This window comes from Corvus hawaiiensis, chromosome 5 (genome assembly GCF_020740725.1).
Source record: "Corvus hawaiiensis isolate bCorHaw1 chromosome 5, bCorHaw1.pri.cur, whole genome shotgun sequence".
In the NCBI taxonomy this organism is placed as follows: Eukaryota; Metazoa; Chordata; class Aves; order Passeriformes; family Corvidae; genus Corvus; species Corvus hawaiiensis.
This window is the reverse complement of record NC_063217.1, coordinates 46,457,830-46,477,778: the sequence shown is the minus strand read 5'-3', so window position 1 is coordinate 46,477,778 and position 19,949 is coordinate 46,457,830. Positions and strand designations below refer to the sequence as shown.

General features: G+C 44.5%; 2 protein-coding genes across 2 annotated transcripts; one reads left to right on the top strand and one right to left on the bottom strand.

The window, feature by feature from the left end:
• Positions 1 to 92: 92 nt before the first annotated feature.
• Positions 93 to 12,256, bottom strand: HGSNAT (heparan-alpha-glucosaminide N-acetyltransferase; the record flags this gene model as incomplete). Its single annotated transcript, XM_048302897.1, has 17 exons — positions 93 to 1,264; positions 2,276 to 2,388; positions 2,527 to 2,597; positions 2,710 to 2,787; positions 3,920 to 4,006; positions 4,125 to 4,251; positions 4,663 to 4,784; positions 5,497 to 5,606; positions 5,920 to 6,080; positions 6,958 to 6,988; positions 7,614 to 7,690; positions 8,139 to 8,245; positions 9,298 to 9,367; positions 9,984 to 10,053; positions 10,991 to 11,112; positions 11,629 to 11,768; positions 12,044 to 12,256. Coding segments are annotated over 17 exons (1,881 nt in total), but the record flags the coding sequence as incomplete, so codon positions are not given.
• A 64-nt stretch (positions 12,257 to 12,320) lies between these two features.
• POMK (protein O-mannose kinase) lies at positions 12,321 to 16,585 on the top strand. Its single transcript, XM_048302898.1, has 2 exons — positions 12,321 to 12,929; positions 13,441 to 16,585. The coding sequence occupies exons 1-2, from the start codon at positions 12,642 to 12,644 to the stop codon at positions 14,212 to 14,214; spliced, it is 1,062 nt and encodes a 353-aa protein (XP_048158855.1). The 5' UTR covers positions 12,321 to 12,641; the 3' UTR covers positions 14,215 to 16,585.
• Positions 16,586 to 19,949: the final 3,364 nt, after the last annotated feature.

Here is a 19,949-nt window from a genome sequence, read left to right as displayed (position 1 = left end):
CCTACTTATTTTGGGATTTTTCCCATAGCATTATACTAAAGTGTGTGTTGTAGTTTTTTCCATCTTTATACATACACAGAGAACATAGCAAGGTATTTCAGGTTTTTTATTAGCACTAGTTTGGAAATCACAGCATGAGTGAATTTCCAAAAACTACTGAATTGGTCTGTTAGCTCTTCCTTTTCAGCGAATTCTACCTGTATTGCTGGTTTTCAGATTAGGGCCCTTAAATAAATTCACGTAGAAAGAGGATTGTTTTGATTTAAATTTGGTGATACCCAAGTGATTATAAAGTCAATAGGAAATGGCCTTTCTGCACTCCTAGAGTGTAGCACATGAAACTTGGACCTTGTCCATGCAAGAGGTGTGTTACACAAAGGCCCAGAACATGCACAGATGGGCTGCTGTACCTGTAGGAGCAGCCTGCTGATTAATAAGCCAATAGAAGAGATTTTGGGCTTCAGCAGGATCCAAAACCCTAAGGGTTTGGTCGAAGACCAAATGGTAAGAATATAATGAAGCATGATCAGCTGAGAGCACCACCAGGGTGTGACACAGAAGTGCCCCTTAGCTTTCCCAGATAGTCACTGGCCAAGTTAAATGTGTGCCAGAGGGGCACAGGCATGCAAGAGGTGCCAAGGATATATACAAACCCCAGACCACCTGAGTTAGGGGGTTCTGTGTCACATGCAGGGACTGTTACTACTGGCCCATTCTGGCAACCCCTTGCAGTCACCACCCCATCCCTTGCAGTTCCTTTCATGAACACCAACAGGGTGTCTTAGACTGCCCAACTGTTACGGTATGTTTAGCTTCTCTATATGAAGGAGGGAGATCAGTAAAATACTTAGAAAACAGAGAGCAACTGTAGTAGACTAGTAAGTTTTTGCTAAATAGTAAAATACTGTCCCTTAAGTCACATAAAAGTCTTGATGACAACTTCCATGGCACTGTAAACTTGAACTAGTATCCCTTTTTAGTAATACAGCCTGAGTCGCAATATTTCAGGCTAATCCACCATATTTCAGGCTAATCCACTTGCCTCATCAGAATCTAAGCCTGCTACACCTTGACCACCTCTATCAGATTTTCCAGAATATCCTTCTCCTGTAAAGTATATATGATATTACGACCCAAAGAGTTGTTGCAATGAGGTTTTGAGTCAGATGCTCTGCATGGGATTGACTGTCTTGCATCTTCCACTTAAAAGGGAAGTAGTTTGCAAACACTTGGTGTCCAATGTAGACCAGGATTGAATTCATTCCTGAAAGGAAGCACAGGTCATACCATCTGAAAAAGGAGGTATGGGCTTGCTTCAGAGCAAGCAGACAGATGTGTGCCAGGCTTATAAAAGAGAGGCACCAAGACAACAGCAGCTAATGTCATTTGCTCCAAAGATGCCATGCACTGTTTACAAATACAGTCTGAGGGGTTCTCTCCCCTAAAACATTTATTGAAAAGAAATACAAATAACCTCTGTTCTAAATTGGAAATACAACCAAATCAGTATGCTGCAATTATATTAATGAGGAGAATAGTAACAGTTACTGTTTTCAGGGTGGACGAGTGCCAACCAAGCTGGTCAGATCTGCTGCCTTTACAAACAAACGCTGACTGTCCTTCAAAGCTCTGGGGTTTCTGGTAGGAGGTATGATACCCTGCTGTCACCCTGCGTATTTTCCTGTCCAGACACCAGAGACCAAAGCTGCTGAAAGGTCCCCTCTGCTGTGGCTTTGTATTCTCTACTCATGTTTGTTGTGTGCCCAGTGTGGTTAAAACCACAGTGGGATACTTTGGGAAACACGCTTATCTAAAATCACAGAGACACAACCTACACAGCTGCCCAGGGGATTTCATTTTCCACATCTTCAGAAGTGGTATTACTCTGTTGACAGCCCTTTGAGTTTCCCATTAGGTTACACAAGTCTCAGCAGTCCCTTCCAAACCAACTTCGAACAGTTGTGGTATTTTGCTTGGTACTAGGCAGCTGTTCACTGGGACCTTGACTTGAGACCAAACTGAGAACAGTCATTGGGCAATAGCAGCTTTCAGCCCTCATTTAAGGAATTAATTGTTCCTCTCTCCTAAATATCTGGCCTCAAGTGTCCCAGTTCTATGCAAATGTTCCCCTCAACTTAATCATTCTGGAATCTTTCAGGTTACCTCAGACTAAATCCCTGCTCTTTTACAGACGAGAGAAGTGCAGAAAACAAAAGGATAATATCAGTGCAGAAAGAATTAGAAGGAATATGTCTCCTGATGTGATTTTACTGACCTGGGTATAAAAATGGAGCACCTGACCACCATTTCTTGACATCCACAAGGTAATATATCAGCAATAAGAGGGTGAAGGCAAAGCAACTTGTGGTTGTCACATACGATATTGACCTACAAACATTTTCAGTAGAAAGAGTAATATTTAGAGAACTACGTGATACAGATCTCAATGTACAAAAGGTAGAACATCCTCTGAACTAAAATAGTACTTTAACAAAATCATACTAAATATTCCATCTCTTTGCTTACCATAAGTTCTTGTTTATTGGAATAAACCCTTCTTCTTTAGAACATTTTGTCAAGATAGCAGAAATAATTCCCTGAAATAGAAAGTTGGTAAAGTTTATATAATAACTGCAACATGTTTCAGAATTACTATGCATTGCATTAAAATCCATGCCTTTTAAAGAGCTACACAACCATCAGACTTACCATTACTATGCCCCATATGATGAACCGACTCATAATTTGTTTGTGCTGGTCTTTGTAGAACAAGGTAATTCTTCCTGCCTTATAAAAAGAATGCAAAAGAATAATTAATGCCCATTAATGTAAGTACATTTCAAGAGCCAGATATGTTTGCCACCAGCGAACTGTGCTAATCCATGAATGGGATTTCTATCAGCCAAGTGGCTGAAAGGTTCAGAATGAGGACTCTTTGTAAAGAATGGACACACAAGGGGAAAATACGTAAATGCAACCCAAACAGCCATAGAGGTGCACCTTTTCTCCCTTTCTTAGTGTATTAACACTGAGGAAGGGGATAAGCAACTTTATTAGGTCAACACAATGTAACTTGAGCTCCATCTCTCTCAGCAAGGATTGCATGAAGGAACAACACCAGAGCCAGCCCCAAAAGCTTCTCCACAGCACCTCATCATACCCTGACCTGCCCAGAGCACATGCTCTTTTTCATACACCACTAAGAAATGTGTCCTGATAACTTCACTCCTCAGGGTCAGACTTCTGTTCCAAGCTCTGCCCCACAGATATTCCAAATCAATTTTTACCCAATGCTGTATGTGGTAACATTCCTTTCCCAGCACACAAGTTCCAGTTTGGTTCACAGCTGCTGCACAGTCAGAAAAGCCAGCAGTGCATCAAAAAGTGCCATATTTTAAACAGTGGTGAGCTGTGAGCTTCTGGTGTTGGTAACACCAATGTGAACCCCTGCATCTCTTTTGTCAGGGAAGGTAAGCACACATCGATGCAAGATGGCTATCACTCCCATCAAGCAGAAAGTCAGCAAGGGGGAACAAGTACAGCTGCAACCTTTAATACCCTTACAATGAAGCTGTGAAGTCTGTGTCTCAGCCTTATTTTCCAGCATATAGAGCCAGCCTACTCCCAGCATAAGCCCAGCCTTAAAACGAAGATTTCAGGTGGCTATTTTGCAAGCTTCTTGTGTCCATCCCTTACAAAAACTGAGAAGTCTAGGTGTATCTAATGCAAGCTACTGCCATGTTAGGTTCCACTTCTCTGTCACTCACCTCAGGCTAAGTCATCGTGAAAGCATTGCACTGAAAAAGGTTTTGTTAGAACCAGTCTCAGGCTTAAGTAAAGACACCCAGTTGCCTCCCCACTTCCAGGTTTCCTTCAAAACTTCCCATTATAGAATGCAGGCAGAAAGAAAAAGAGGTACCTGCAGTCCCAAAAATGCCATAACAATGCTATTTATGGTCCCCAGGATCCCTTCTGGATCATATGGCATCGTTGTTTGGTAAGTCACCTTAGAGAGAAAACAGTTGTTACAGGGCACCCAAGCAACCAAACTCCTTTCTCTTAAACCCCCTGCACGTATCAGTCCCAAGCCCCTCCTGACATACTGCAAACCAAAAACTACTTACACCTGAAGAGGGATGCTGATACATATGCTTTTCTCCAAGAAGCAAACGGTCAATGTAACCAGCTGCTCCTCCAGTGCAGTTGGGATACTTTCCAAAGTCCCCAATGCCCCCAGGACCAATATAGCCCCTAGGACAGAGGCAAAGAGGTTGTAGCACAAAGTGTTGGTACACTACAGCTGCACAGCAGCTGGCCCACTGACTCAGTACACGAAATGCTTGATGTTTTCCTGGGCTAGAGGCACACATTGATGGCATTGCATATGATCATGGCATTGATCATACATTGCTGTACACACACCTCAGGGAGATTGTAATCCTCTTCTTTAAGTAGAAAGGAAGAATGACATCAGCTGTATAACATCTGGTACTTTAGTACCAAAATAAAGTTTTTTCACATGATGGATGCTTCCTTTAACCCTGCTGGCATAAAAGCTCTTCCCTTCATTCTTTCCCTATGGCTAATAAAATGTACCTTCTGCTCACTAGAAGAGAAAAAACCTGATACCCCACAGAAAGTTGTCCGAGTGCATGGTCTTACCTGGGACAATCTGGCACTGGTAACAAGAAGGTCAGGCAGAGCCAAATTGCTTCTAACACCAGAATGAAAAGCCACTGTGGCCAGTAGGGGAGAATATCCTGCAGAGCAGGAAATCGTCCTTCCTGCATGAGATGGAGGGAGGGGGTGTTAGCTGGCAAGTAAAAACCATGCCCTTGGGGACAACCTATACTTCCTGGCAGGCAGTCTTGTATCCCCAGATACAGGAGGGAGATGTTGTCATTACAAAACTGAGTTCTACCAATAGACCTTTCATTTTCACAAGCAATTTCCAGACACTTAGTTACTTGGGGCGGGGGGGGGAGAAACAAACCAAAACAAAAGCCCTTAATGTTTTTTAACTTGGAAAATGTCAAAAGGAATTTTGATTCATGAGTAGAACAAAAGCCTTTTGGGAAAACAGACTCTAGAAGGGCTAAAAAGCAGTATTACTTTCCCCTGCTGTGAAAAAACCTTGCCAAAATTAACTGGACAAAATGCAGACTACAGGATTCAGCATAGAGATGCCTGTCCCTGGGCGTCCTTGGCAGTGGAAAAGTCATCGTGTCTTGGAATGCCTCTTTCTGAGCACTATCTGAATGGATTGGTGAAATCCTTAAATATGATAAAGCTACATGTGACAAAATGCAGACTGGGACACTGAAGGGTGCACATACTCCAACATTTCTGCCAGGTCACACTGCACTACACGTCAAGTAAGATGTTACATTTTTCTCATAATTTCTCATGTGTTCTTTGTGCCCCCACAAGAGCAAAGTCTCCAAACCCCTGCTCCAGTATCAGTTCAGATCAGTTACATCTCCCCATGTAACTCACCCAGGTCCCACTATCAGCTCTTGTAAATAGGAGTTCAAGAGCAGCAACCACCAGGTATGTGAATCCCAGCCTCTGGAGCACCCCTGGAATACGCAGATTATCCCAGGACACTGGAAAACATGCAAGCAATGTGAAAGAGGAGCAGCCACAGGCTCTGTTGTAAATACAAAAGTGACCCTTCTCCAGAGAGAGCTGAGATCTACTGCACCTCCACTCTGCTATCCCAATTTTCTGTACATCATAATCCTGGGAAAGTCACTAAGACAATCAACAGTGGTTGGCACAAGAGTCTTACAGAGAGAATTGCATCAGTGCAGAACTGCACTCCACAAGATACAATCTAACTGTTGACACAGTTTTTGCAACATCCCAGCCAAGGAGGCAGGAACAAGTTACAGAAATGAGAGAGAAAGTTCCACTCACAAGGTCCAAGGCAGTAATTGGGATTCACAACTATGATCCCCAGCAGGATTAGCACAAAAGTCCTCCAGAGGATTTTTCTAAGCACCTTCCACTTGGAACTTCCCCACCTCAGCATGGAGCCCAGTGCCAATGCTATTGATGTCCCCATGATGAACACAAACCTGGAGAACAGAGCAGATGGGAAATGGAGCTGACAGATGCCTCGTAACACGTCTGTGTAACAGCAAACACTAAAGCTGACAGAGCAGCCTGCGTTGGCCCAACAGAAATGGATGCACTGGGTGAAACTGGGTGATTTTATTTCCTCTGATTGCTAGGAATTCCCAGGCTACTGAGCTTGTGCTATGGGACACTTCTATCTTTTTCAGTGGTCAGTTGAGGTAGGGTTGGAATTGCAGCCTGCTCCTTTTCCAGGAATTCATATGCTACCAAAAAATTCCATTAGCCAAAATTAAATTAGCATCTTCAGAGAAGTAAAACACCAGCTTCAAATCTATGATTCAAATTCAGAACTGACCCACTGCTCCCATCTAGATTAGGTTCACAGTCTAAGTCCAGCTCCCTCCTCCAAGAGAAACCACAGCTGGCATAGAGAAGCATGTTAGGGACAGATGGGATAATTGCTTCCCCATAAAGCCGTTCTCTGGTTATAGGAATATTAGCTTAATCCAAAATTTACTTGGCTATTTTACCTATGGATATACACCAGCCCAGCTTCAAATCTTGCCAGATTGGCAGCTTTTAATACAGCAGCATGGCACTGAGCTTCTCAGGGATACTGCACTTCCTGGCAGGGTAGCCCTGGGCCTTGTGTGTGGGAAGAAGGAGGATGTCAGGCACCAAAACCACTTAGCTCTTCTACTGATTCATAAGGATTATGTTGTTATTTGTAGGGGCGGATTCCTATTAACTGTTTAACACAAATTCATCCCTCCAAATACATTTCCACATGGAAGCAAAGTGCACACAAATGTTCCCCTTGCAACCCTTAATATAAAGAATCGGTTGATACAAAAACTATTCCTCAGGAAAACTTACCATGGAAACACCAGATCTGCCACTGTTAATCCTACAGAGAAATACACAGGAGGACATTATTTACCTTGAACCATCCTTAAATTTAACAATATTACTGTTGATTTTCTAGAGGAATTGCAGGCTGCTAGCAATTATTCATGTCCCAAAGTCTAAAACATGTTATAAACAAAACTTACAAAGAGTTAATGATCTTGCCTCGCTGCATTTACCACTCTTCAAGAATAGGGTCAGAACTGATGCTGTGCTTTGGGAAAGATTTCAGGGATGGGATCCTTGCTATTCTCCACTAGGGCATTACAATGCTTGACTTCATCTGCATCAGCTACCAATCAAGGCACTATGTTTTTACAGCACTGAGCAACATCACCTTGACTGTGGTCATTAAACAACACAGAAAAGTTAAAGATATGAACCTGTATCACAAATGAAAAGGTTACACACAGACTGTGATGTGAAAGCACCCTGTCGCTGTGTGATGAGGAGGACCATACACTGCTTTGCCCATTAACCAAACAGGCAGATTCCCTGCTGAAGCAAACCAGCACAGCATCCCAGCCTTTGGCTGAGCAACAGCTCACTGCAGCAGCTGCAACACCAACCATTTCTAGACACTGCTGCAGTTAAAACCCAGAGTAAGTGTCTCAATTGTACTTTACCATTCCAACTCTCATGTTTGAAGAACCAGTATTTTCCTCCTCCATAGTTAACAAACACCATAATTACAAGAGAGAGCCTAAAAAGACAACAAAACCATAAAGTATCGCGTGTCAATGAAATGCATATATATGAACAAAAAGTTAAGGATTACTACTCCCACTAATGCATTTCTAACTCTGAGATCCAATTTATTTTATTTTTAAAGCAAGATTTCCAAGGTTTCCAGCTTTACCAATCAGGAGGCCATGTTTCAAAAATCATGGGTGGTGGTGAACCAAAGCAAGCTCCTTTGCATAGCATTTTCACACTGAACACGTCGTTCTGTTCCACCCTCTGCCACAACTTCAATATTTCTTACAAAGTGTTTTGGAAAATCCGAGAATTAAAATCTTGATTAACTTCCAAGCAAAACAGACCACCTTGAACTGTCCATCTGCTATATATTGCCATGCACTGTCAAACCACCACTGGAAAAATCTCATTCCCCTTGGAAGAACTGCTTTTGAGCAAGCTCTTATGCTCACCCCCGGAATGTGTCAAGGGAATGAAGCCGCCGCCGAGAGGCTGAGCTCCACGGATGTGGGCTAGGATCACAGTTAATGGAGTCTGTTGTGTTCGGGGATCCGAGCTCCTTTGGGAACAAACCAGACACATGAAGAGCAAGTCAGCAGCTGCATCAGCTGACTAGGGAACAAAGGATAGTAAACTGCAAACTTTCACAGACACACTGTCTTTATTCTCCCTGTCTTCATTTGGTCTACTTCTAACCTCTTCCTGCTTCACCACGTTGCAATAATGTTTGCAGATGCTCCAGACTCTACCTTTGACCAGGTAGAAACAACAATGCAATGAAATGAGCCTGTGCTTGAGACTCATCAGAGCTGGGTCCCCTCCAAATCAGCCAGAGGCTTGCCAACACTCTGAGTACTGCTTTACAACAGAGCTGAGCAGATGCAGTTGCCAACTCTCAAATAGGACCCGCCCCAACCCACCAGCACTTGTCTGACACCACAGAGAGACTGTTTCGAGAGCTCAACCAGTGAAAAATGAATCATTTTAAACACAGGAGTAGTTTCTTTGCAACTGAGTTCCCAAAACCACTCTGATCAGACCCAGTAACAGCATACAGAAGGAGACATCACTATATCCCAGTGATAGAGATGAACTGCAAGAGTTGCTGTAGAGCTCTGCTTCCAAGTCTTTTGATTCTAGACAGGTTTGGACCTCTTAGATATGAAGCCCAGACTGTGATGAACTATCTACATTCTAGTACAAAATGAGGATCACACAGAAATGTCAGTTCTAGGAGTGCCAGAGAAATTCCTGCTGTGCTGGAAGCAGACATGAAGGCTGTGATTTCCCTTACACTGACTATGTCAGAAGGGGACAGTATTTTCACCAACACATTTGCTTCAAGGGAACTAAAGAGAACACAAAGGTGTATGTTCAAGACTTGCAAGAGCTCTACAGGGAATCCACTACACTTGCATGGAAACCCAGTCTAGCACTCTCCATTGACATAAAATTGCCTATCTGACATCAACACAAGATTTGCTCAGGGAAAGATGACACACAAGGGGAAGATGATTAGTAATAAACAAGTCCCCAGATGTCCAGATAGTGTGTGTTTCCCAGAGATGAAAAGACTAGAGAATGCAAACTAAAGATACTGTGGTCACTCACGGAATTAATCATACGATCAGTTGCTCTGGGATTCAGTTTCTTGTAAACCCAGTTTCTGACTGGATCAATTCTGAAAATGAGTAACAGTTTAAAACACAAAACAAAGTCAAAAGTACTTTATAATTAATTTCACCTTAATTAAAACTATTTACCAGCATAAATCAGAAGTTTGGACAGTTCCTATTTCTATTTTTACAGCTCACATAGGTAATACTGAGATTCAGTCGGTACCTAGGATCTCAGTTAAGTCCAGCTGTGTAAATACACTGACACAAGCTCATGTTTGGGGGTTTTATTCTCAAGTTGCTTACAGGCAAGAATGACCCACACCATTCAGTACACAGGGTAGAAAGTTGCATTTGTTACACGCACTTTGGTCCCACTGCCTTGGATTACTGATCCAGAGCTAAACAAGGAACAAGGGACACGAGGGTGTGGCAGGGCATGTGAGAGCTTACAGTGAACATCAGCTGCTCTGTGCACAAAGTAACAAGGCTGCAAGATATCCCTCAAGTGAAATCACATCACTCTGCATTTTTTGCCACATGTGCCACAACTTGCACATGGCACCTGATAGCAGAATCTGATCTGCAAGCAGGGCTACAAGTGGGACTCCAAAGCATTACCACACTGTGATACGTGGTTTTAAACTGGCACGTGCAAGGAGTTAAGTACTGTTCACTTACTTCATTAGAAGGCGCCCAGCAATCAGGATAGCAAGGATCCCCATGTAAACCAGGAAAGCAAAGAGAATAGCTACATGAAAAGAGAAGAACACAACTCTATAAATGGTCTGGCAAAACCACTGAGTGACCTGGGCTTGGCCAAGCGTGACACAAACATGACACAAAGCCCAACTCACTATCACATCACCTTCTCCATGCAGTATACATCCCCAGAGGAAAACAAAACCCCCAAACTACCCAGCACAAAGGCAGGCTAGTTTCAAAGTGCAGCTCAGTGACTCCACATCTTAGCATAAAAAAAGCAAAATAAGACTGCACTGCATCACAAGACGCTAGTAAGAAAAGAGTTGATGTGCTGCAATATGTTCTGAAGAAGAAACTAGAGGTTTAAAAACAGCCTCAACATGAAGAAGATGGCCCGAAAGGGCAATACACCAAGTTAGCAAGCATGGAGAAATTGTCTTTACAGTTAGGAAACTGGAAGGACTGAAGAATAGTGTAATGTAAAGGAAAAGAATGGAAGAGACAGAGACAAGAGTTTGAAACAGTCCTGGAAAAGAGATGAACAAAAAAAAAAAAAAAGTCAGGTTTAAAATTAAAAGTGCAACAACAAACAAAAAATCCAAACACTGTGTGAATTGTTTCCCATTTTGTGAGAGAAGTAAGATAGAGGGAAGAAGAGGGAGGATTCTGTGGATATACATAAACATGCAGAGAAACAGGAAGTAGTTTCTCCCTCCAGACACATACCCACTGATTTTTCTGTACTAATCCCTGCTGCAAAAAGGTTGTGGGCAGACAGTATATCATGTGAAGAGGCCTGATCCCAGTCAGGGCCTCAAGACGGGTGTATAAAACATATGGAAGCAAGATGTTGAGAAAGAAGAGGAGCAAGCCCATGACATCTCTTCAGCATTGCATGAGAGGCTGCACAAGGCTCTTAGGAAGCTGGTTCTGCTGGGAGACATGCAAGTTGTAGAACGAAAGGGAAAAACAGCACTACATACGGAGGTAGCTGTTGATAGGGCCTTCATTGATGATTAGGTCACAAGAAACAGTTTGGGTGCTTGTACTTAGGGTCTTTACCACAAGGGAATAATTGCCAAACTCTCCAAAATGATACTGAACCCTGCAAATGATAAAGGAAACAAAACTTGATGAGACAACACCAGTACATGTGGGTACCACGAGAGCAAGTAGGTGGACTGTAAGCCTGAATGCTTTAGGAAAGGCAAGCCAAAAACTTGGACCAACACTGTGATCTAGCACAGAACTGGCCTTCTCCAAGCATTACCCTCCCCTAGCCCAACACCAATTCTTTACCACACATGCACTGCCATCATTTGTCTTCTTGAACTAGAGACTCCCTGCAAGAGAAATCAGGTGCTTGTACATGCTGCCTCGGTGAACACCGTTTCGGCGCCTGCTTGCACCTAGATCCTTTCAGCACAATTCCAAAGTACATCACTGTTACAGTAGTGGGGTGAAGACTGAGCTCTTGGTCTAAACAGCTGGGGAAAAGGAGGCGATGAGCAGGCAATAAAGAGGCACATGGCTCCAAGGGGAAAAAAACAAACCAACAAACCAAGCCAACACAAATATAGGATAGAGTTATCCATGTATTCCCTGGGGCTGGGCCACGTACTTGCAGAGATCTGTGTCACCCACAGAGCTGTTGAGCAGCAAGGTGAGTGGATGCTGCGTATCAACCATTACCGACGCCGTGCCTGGTTTTCTGAGCCTCTCGTTGCTTGGTGGGACAAACGCCAGGAACTGATACAAGCACTGTGGAAGAAGAGGGTGAAGGGAGCTCATTAGTGCCAAAGGAGAGTGAAAGGGGGTTCTACCTTGCGTGGTGGCAAAGACAAGGGAAGATGCCACGGGGCTGGAGCAGCTCCTGTTGCGGGAGTTTCCCTGCGTGCTGCTCGAAGGTAAAACCGAAGCGCAGCGACCTGATCAAGGCACGGGGAGACGCCGGAGAAGCCGAGCAGCCCCGCCGCGGGCCGGGCTATCAGAAGCGGAGGTCGGGGAGGGACCCCTCGCCCGGCACAGCCCCTCACCTGGTGGCAGGAGCCGGAGCGGGCGGCGAGGTTCAGGCCCGGGGCGGGCAGCTCGTTGCGGACGAGCAGCAGCGCCTGGTCCATCCGCCCCGGCCGCCGCCACTCCGCCGCCACCGCCGCCCCGCCGCGGGGCCCGGGCGCGCCCTGCCCGTCGGGCTGCGAGAGGCCGGGCGCCATCACCAGCGCGCCCAGCGCGGCCGCCGCCGCCGCCACCAGCGCCAGCGCGGCCGCCGCCATCGCGCCGCGCTCCGCCCCGGGGCGGGGCCGCCGCCGCCGCCGCCGCCACCGCCCCGCGCGGCCGCTCTTCCCGGTGTTTTCCGGGGTCAAGCGTCCCTGCCCGGGCAGCCTGCCGCTCGGGCCCGCCTGCGCGGAAAGCCGGGAGGATGGGCAGCGCGGCGAGCGTCGAGCTTGCAGCCGCCTTTAACACGTCCCGCCGCCGCGCGTGGCCTCTCGTCGTAGGCTGCAGGCTCCGGACCGCGGTGCTTGCGGGACGGCTGGGCGGCCGGCACTGAAAAAGCCGTACAGGCGTTCATCCTAGGGCTGGGAAGAGGGTCCTGCTTAGCCTCCGTCTTTCACGGAGGATGCGGAAGGCACGGTCATGGAAAAGAAACCGCATTTCGTTAGGAGGGAGTTTCTTCCCAGAGAGGTGCCATCCATCTCGCTGGCGTTACTGCTTGCGGCCGTCCTGCTCCTTAATGCCCTTCTCTACCTGTACCTCAACAAGTTTTACAACTCTCTGGGACGTGTCGAAACGGACCCCGGCCTCTGCCCTTTTGGGCATTTCAAATTCGGAGCGGTGAAGAATTGTTCCCCGTGGCTTTCCTGCGAGGCCATAAATAGGGAAGTCAGGAAACTCAAGTGTGTTGGTGAAGGTGCTGTGAAAAAGGTGAGTTTGGATTTCCTTTCTTCTCTCCTCTGGATAAAGAGCTTTCACAGTTTGCTGGCTAATTAATGCCAGCACTGCTGTTACGATTATCCTCTCAGCAGGTAATTACTGTAGGCATCCAGGATCATATGGCTACTGATAAGATGAACACAACAGGCACAAGAGCATGACTCGGGCCACCTCTCTGACACCAAATGACATCCAGCTACACAAGCAAAATCACAGATTGGTACAGTCATGGCAGAGTAAGACTGGCTGTTTGGGTGATATAAAATAACTTAATTCATCTGCATTGTTCATTCCAAAGAAAACTTAGGAAACCATGATGTAATTATGACATCAGAAAGGGCTTGCTGTGACAGGTACATGGCTCTACCTAAAGCTGACTGTGCCTGGTGACTGTAATTCGCAGTTGTGACTAACCAGTCACAGGAAGAGGTCAGCAGGAGCTGGTAGCAGTTCATAGAAGAAGGCTCTCCATGTGTCTTACGTGTCTCTTGTGTGTTCTCAGGTCTTCCTTTCTGAGTGGAAGGAAAAGAAAGTGGTCCTTTCACAGCTCACCAACTCAGAGCTGAAGGAGGACTTTCTCCATGGACTGAAGATGCTGAAAGCCCTTCAGAGCAAGTATGTTGTCCGGCTGCTTGGCTACTGTGAGCAGCAGTTCACAATCCTCACCGAGTACCATCCTCTTGGCTCACTGAGAGGCCTGAATGAAACTCTCCACATTCCCAAATACAAGGGCATGAACACCTGGCATCGCAGGCTGATGCTTGCTATAGACTACGTGAGCATCATTCGGTACCTGCACAGCAGCCCTCTGGGTACCTTAGTGATGTGTGACTCAAATGACCTGGATAAGGTTCTCTCCCAGTATCTCCTAACAAGTGACTTTCACATTCTGGTGAATGATTTGGATGCTTTGCCTCTTGTGAACAGGAGTGCTGGCAGGCTGGTGAAGTGTGGTCACCGGGAGCTCCGGGGTGAGTTTGTAGCTCCTGAGCAGCGTTGGCCCTATGGAGAAAATGTGCCATTCGAAGATGACCTCATGCCTCCCTATGATGAGAAAACAGACATCTGGAAAATCCCAGATGTCTCAAATTTTTTCTTGGGCCATGTGGAAGGAAGTGACATTGTACGCCTGCATTTGTTTGACGTCCATGCAGCGTGTAAGAAGAAGGACCCGGCAGAACGGCCCTCTGCCCAAGAGGTCTTAGACACCTACAGGAAAGTTTTAACTCTGCTTATTCGGGAGGCAGCCATGCCAGGTACTAGAGAAATGTTATAGTGAATCATGAGGCAAACAACTTTCTGAAGATGATGTCCTTCCTATTTGTGTAGCGTGCCTGAAGGGTAAAATGTCTGTCCCCAAAACTGAGAAGAAAAGAACAACTGAACTTGTACATCTTGATTAAAAAAAAAAAAATTCCCCCAATCTGAGAGCTGTGCAAGCTTTCCATTGGCATGTTTAATCTACCATTGGAAGAGGAGGAGGGAGAGAAATGAAGTTGTGTGGGTGCAGGGGAAATTTGTTCCTTAAGAAATGATAGATTTTCTTCTGCAACATTTACGCAAAAAAGTTCTTAAAAATGACAGAAAAACAGCTAAAAAATATTGGTCTACCTTAACTTGTTGGCAGAGGACTGGAGAGCAGAGACCCCCCCCCTCCCCCCCACAAGCTTTGTGCTGATTCCTGTGGCTTTGGCCTGTGTTGTATCCACAAAGCCCTCACCTACTTTCCCATGGAGTAAAAGCAGTGGTCACTCAGAAAGTAGTACCCCAGTTCACTTCAGATTTTGGTGAGCCCCAGTGGCAGTCTCTCCCTGCTGGATGGGGCATAGGTTGTTTTTGGAGCCATGCAGCCGTTGCTCTGTATCCCATACCAGCAAGTGGGTGGCCACTTTTGGAAGCAAGAAGATGCTGCAGATCCTGAAGAGTCAGCTTACAGACACAGGTTCTTGGTTTTCCAGCCTTTGTCCCGTGGTATTCTTAGATGGGCTCTTTAGAGAGAAGCTGTAGAATGTGAGTCTCTTGCTCTTCTGTAATCCACAGAAATGCTGAACACTTTGGAAGAGGGCTGAAGTGTGTCTTTTTTTTTCATTCGCTTATCCTTGCTCGGTGCCATCATGACTCAACGGAAAGAACAAGGAACTGAAAGAGAATGTGACTTCCACAGCAATGAGCATTAAACACAAGCCTTGGAAAAGAAAACTCCTGTATTCAGAGCATACAACTCTATTGGGTCTGAATTCAAAGTCCAGTAAGCATAAAGGAAGGCTGCTAAAAAATAGCCTTGTTCGGTGTGTTAGGAAAAAGCTTGTGGTACCTACATGGGTGTAGCAGCCTGGTACCAACAGCTGGAGAGGAAGAATAATGATGCCTTAATCCAGCAGTAGGCTCAGTTTGGTGGGACTGGGATGTAGTTGTTCTCTTGGTGAAAAAACGGGAATAATATGAATGAAAAACATGGACTCCACCATTGTCCACCTGAGGACTTTCTGTGCTGTGGACTAAATCTTTGAAAGGCCTAAGAGACAGCTTCCATGTTTTGACTTTAGAGGTGATTTCTAAGCAGAGTACACCGCCCTTTTTGCTGAAGAGTTTGGTTCTGTTCTTTTCTGTGCTGCAATTCCTCTTCACCTAAACAAGCCATGTTATGACTGCACTGAGATCATGCAGTCAATTCATATATATAATGTTCAAATCCTGGTATTAGAATTTTATTACAGATGGGAAAACCTTCCTGCAAATTAGTAAATTCATACCTGATATCATACAATGGCACCAGGAGCCCTTTAAAAGCTGCTAATTATGGCTTTCCTTTCCCTCTGGGCAGTCTGTTTTCTTAAATTAGATTACTTTTGCCATTTTTCACTTGTCCAGTCCTTCCTTGCAGCTTTCCTGCCCAGATTTTCAGGAGACAATCTCAGAAATCAGGGTCTCCAAAAGAGACCAGTGATTTTGGATGCTTCAGCTTTGTTTTGGACTTTGACTTGAAACACCTAAAAGAAGCCTGGAGAAAAAGAATGCTCTGTTGTAAATGTTTGTAAATGTAAATGTTCATCCAGCCCATGAACTCTTGACTTGTTATTATTAGGGTTAGAGTTCTACAGTTCCAGCATGAGTACAGGATGTGCAACAGTTGAGAAAGTCTCCTGTTACAGCTCCTTGAAGCCAGGGATAAGGCTTTAAAGGGCCAAGAATCAAATCTTTTGCATGTTCCCCCCACAATAATTTGTTACCTTTTGTTAACCATCATGAAAGGAAAATCAGCATCTGATGGCTGTGAATAACCATCACATGAGGGATTTTTTATGAGTGTAGCAAGGACAGACAAGAAGAACCTGACAAACATCTTGTGCTGGTCTGCTGGGATTCTTGCTCTGTTGTGTACTGTTGCACCTTGCAAACAGCCATATTAATTTCACAGAGTGGAAAAAATGAAAAATTCTGGTTTTGAATAATTATCTTGCCATTGAGATGACTCTCTCTGTTCCTGGATGAAATAGTTATAAATTTTTTTAAGAAAAGGTGTCTTCCTAAACATTCACCCTGAGCAGTGGGTTCTCCTTGTCTCTTTCCCATTCCCTCTCCTTCAGCTTGTGTGTTGTCCAGCGTTGTATTTCAACAGGAATAAATCAGATTTGTTCTGAATACAGCATCATGGAGCTGCAGTTTCTTTTTTGGCATGTTGTTTCTGTCTATGAGGAAACACTAGATGGCAGCACGAAGGTCAGTTTAGCATTAGTTATTAGCACCTGCCTCTTAAGCCCAAACATAGCCGAAATCTGGCCTTGCAGCGAGTGTTTTCCTAGCAAACTTCTGTAAACCCCTTAAGGATCTCGTTCTTTGTATTAGTGAGTCTGAAGGAACAAGACAGGTTGATATAGGGGCTGACCTATTAACCACACATGCCACTTCCCCTTTAACTTGCCCATGGTATTTGTGTACTTTACTGTCCATTTCTATCTCAATCTGGTGACACCAAAACCAAGTTTGTGTGTCACCTCCTTCCAATCTTTCAGTAAAATCAGATGTTTGTACCCTATACATCTTTTTGTTCTTCCCTGCTAACTCCCATCTGCATTCTCATGATCACATGAATCCAGTCCTTCCCACATTTCCAGCTTCTTTTCCCTTAGAGGGAAGAGCTAAGGCATCACAGAGAGGGGAAAAAGAGGCAGGACAGTCCTCCATGCAGTATTCTCCCCTCCTTCCAATTCTCTTTTCTGGGAATTTCAGTCTTTACCACCAATCACCGCCTTTGATAAACATCCAGGGACTTTGCTGCCTCAGTACAAGCAGCTCTTGTAAGTCTAGTGGAAAACATCAAAAGACGAAGGGCAGGAAGAGGCCTGTTCACAGCTGGGAGCCTGCAAGTCCCTCTCTGCTCGCCCACTCCCCAGCCAGCTCTAGACCACTGCCACAGCTCTGCCTAACCTCAACAACAGCTGCTCGTTCTTATCTCAAGGTCGGATCAAGTGTCCCACATTCCCTGTCCTTTCCCACAAAAGATGCTTCCCTGGGGATGGTCACTGCCATGTTTCTTATTGTATTACTGTTCTTCCATCCCAGAAGTCCAGTCAAAGATACTGCACAAAGATGCAGGTCACACAAGGAGAAGGACAGCTACTAGTGCTTATCTCCTTCAGAAAACTTCAGAGGAGGTTCCCCAAACCACCCCAGGTACTCAGTGCTGAGGCAGATATGATCCCAGTCATTCCATTTTGTTTGCTGTCATCATCAAGATGAAGGCCCTGGGTCTGGCTGCTTCCGAAGGGACAGGACAACCCTTTTGCTGAGGTCAGTGTAACCACCTTACCCTTCCCTTTTGGGCAATGCCTCCTCTGCCATCCCTGCAGCAGTCCCACAGCATATTTCACCCACCCCCACCCATCCAGCAGCTAGACAAAGAATCAAAGCAGAAACTGTCTCCCAGACTCAAGAAATAGCACCTGATTCCCAGACTGAACTCTCCTGGGACACTGCTGTGCTAGCAGCAGAGGAGACCAGGAGACCTCGGGCATGCTCGCTGAGCCTGCTGATAGTCTGGCGGCGGATGTCAGCTGGGTCAGGGCCCAGTGCTGGTACGGTACCCTCTATCCTTGGCCAAATGCTGTTGCCAAAACAATTTCCCACTAACATTTAGCTCTTACCAGGTAGGTTTGTACCTGGATAGAGGTTAGAGAATGGAAACCGCCTGTCTCAGAGCAGAATCCCAGATTCAGTTCCAACCCACTGCTCCTTTCATTTTCTCCTCGGAGCCATCCAAAGAATAGCACTGCCAAGGTTATGCTGTTTCCTTAACAAACTGCTGCTGCACGCTTCTGGGGGGGGTCAAGTCTGATGGAGCATTTCCCGCTTTGCGCTATGGATTTCAGATTACATCCTAAAAGCATTCCTACAACACTAAATCCTGTGCGGGTGAGCAGCCTATATGGCAACTCATCTGTATGTTTGACACCATCAAACGCAAAAAGTAGCATAGGAATATCTGCACCAGCTGTTATGTAGGTCTGGGTAATCGCAGAGAAAATGAAATGGACACGATGTATTTAATTGAACATTTGTTTGATTTTTTTTTCTTTTTTGAAGGATGGTTTGAAAATATATGTTACTCTGTATTTAATAAAGTGGTAACTTTTAAATGTATCAGAAGTTTAGCATACCACACAAACATTTTGAAATTCTGTCACAAGCTCTAAAATAATATTTTCCTTTGGTGCCACATAAACAAAACATCAGATCATTATCTTTGTGAAACAGAGGCAGTGTTGTTTGCCAAATATAATTTGTGAGCTATTTGGCAGAATATGCAACTGTAAACTGATTCTATCATTATGACTGTAATGTCTTACCAACAGTCAAGAGACCCTGGGAACAAGAAAAAAGTGGTTCTCAAGTTCTTCTAGCATGATATAATGTGTATATTTGTAGAGTCCAACCAAATAAATTATATCCTAGATGGTACTTTTAAAAAAGAAAAAGGATTTTGTGGTTTTATTTTAATTGAGGCACTGTATACTTGAGATGACCACATGATTTTCAATAATTGTCAGTCTCTGTTCAGAAGTCTATAATCCAGTATTTATCAGGATTAAATGGTGAATATATTTACATTACAGTGATATTTATGTCTCAGCAATTTTTGCTTCTGTTTAGCTCTGGGTAACTCAAAAATCCATTAAAAATTATATATTTATATATAGACACATACACACAAATTCTTTGGCCATAATTTTCAAAAGACCAAGCTTACTGTTCCAGCATTCACATTTTGGATATACAGTAGCTGGATTTTCAAAACTGATAATATTCAGTAGCTCTCAGTCAAATTTCTAATAGTTGCTGGATGCATGACTTTTGGAAAGTGAATTCTTTCCCTGTAGAGGAAGACACTTTTCAGCAATTCTCTTGATAAATCTATGAGACCAAAGGGGGTAATTTTATCAAATACACCCTAGATTTCTTTGTGGAATGAATGAAGTCTCCGTAAAAGTTGGGATTTTTATGTGTTTTTCTCCCTAAGAGCTTGTTCTTGGGATGGAGTGGGAGTGGGGTGTTGTGTCTAACTCAAACAGAAACCCCTCAGTTTATTTGCCTGTAATGTTGAAAATCCAGCCACTAAGCCTGGGTCTCCATTAACTATGTTTAGCTTATGCCAGTGCCATATATTATTATTACATGTTATTAGTTTGGTGCCTACATGCTTTGGTCATAGGCCAGGATCCTGTAGGTCAGATGCCATAAAGGCACAGCACAAAATGACAGTCCTTTCCCTACATGCAGCTTTAGTATAAGAAAATATAAAACAACTTCTGTCTTCATGCATGAACAGCACACACAAGTATTGGTTATCACATCCCACCTCATCCAAGCCACAAATAAATATGCTACATAATCTATATGGACAGGTAACACAATTTCTCATTCACATAATTGCAACTGCAAGGCCTGACTATGCTCTGACTGAATTCAAGAGCAGCTTGCATTCCCACTTCTGAACGTGCTTTAGGAACCTAA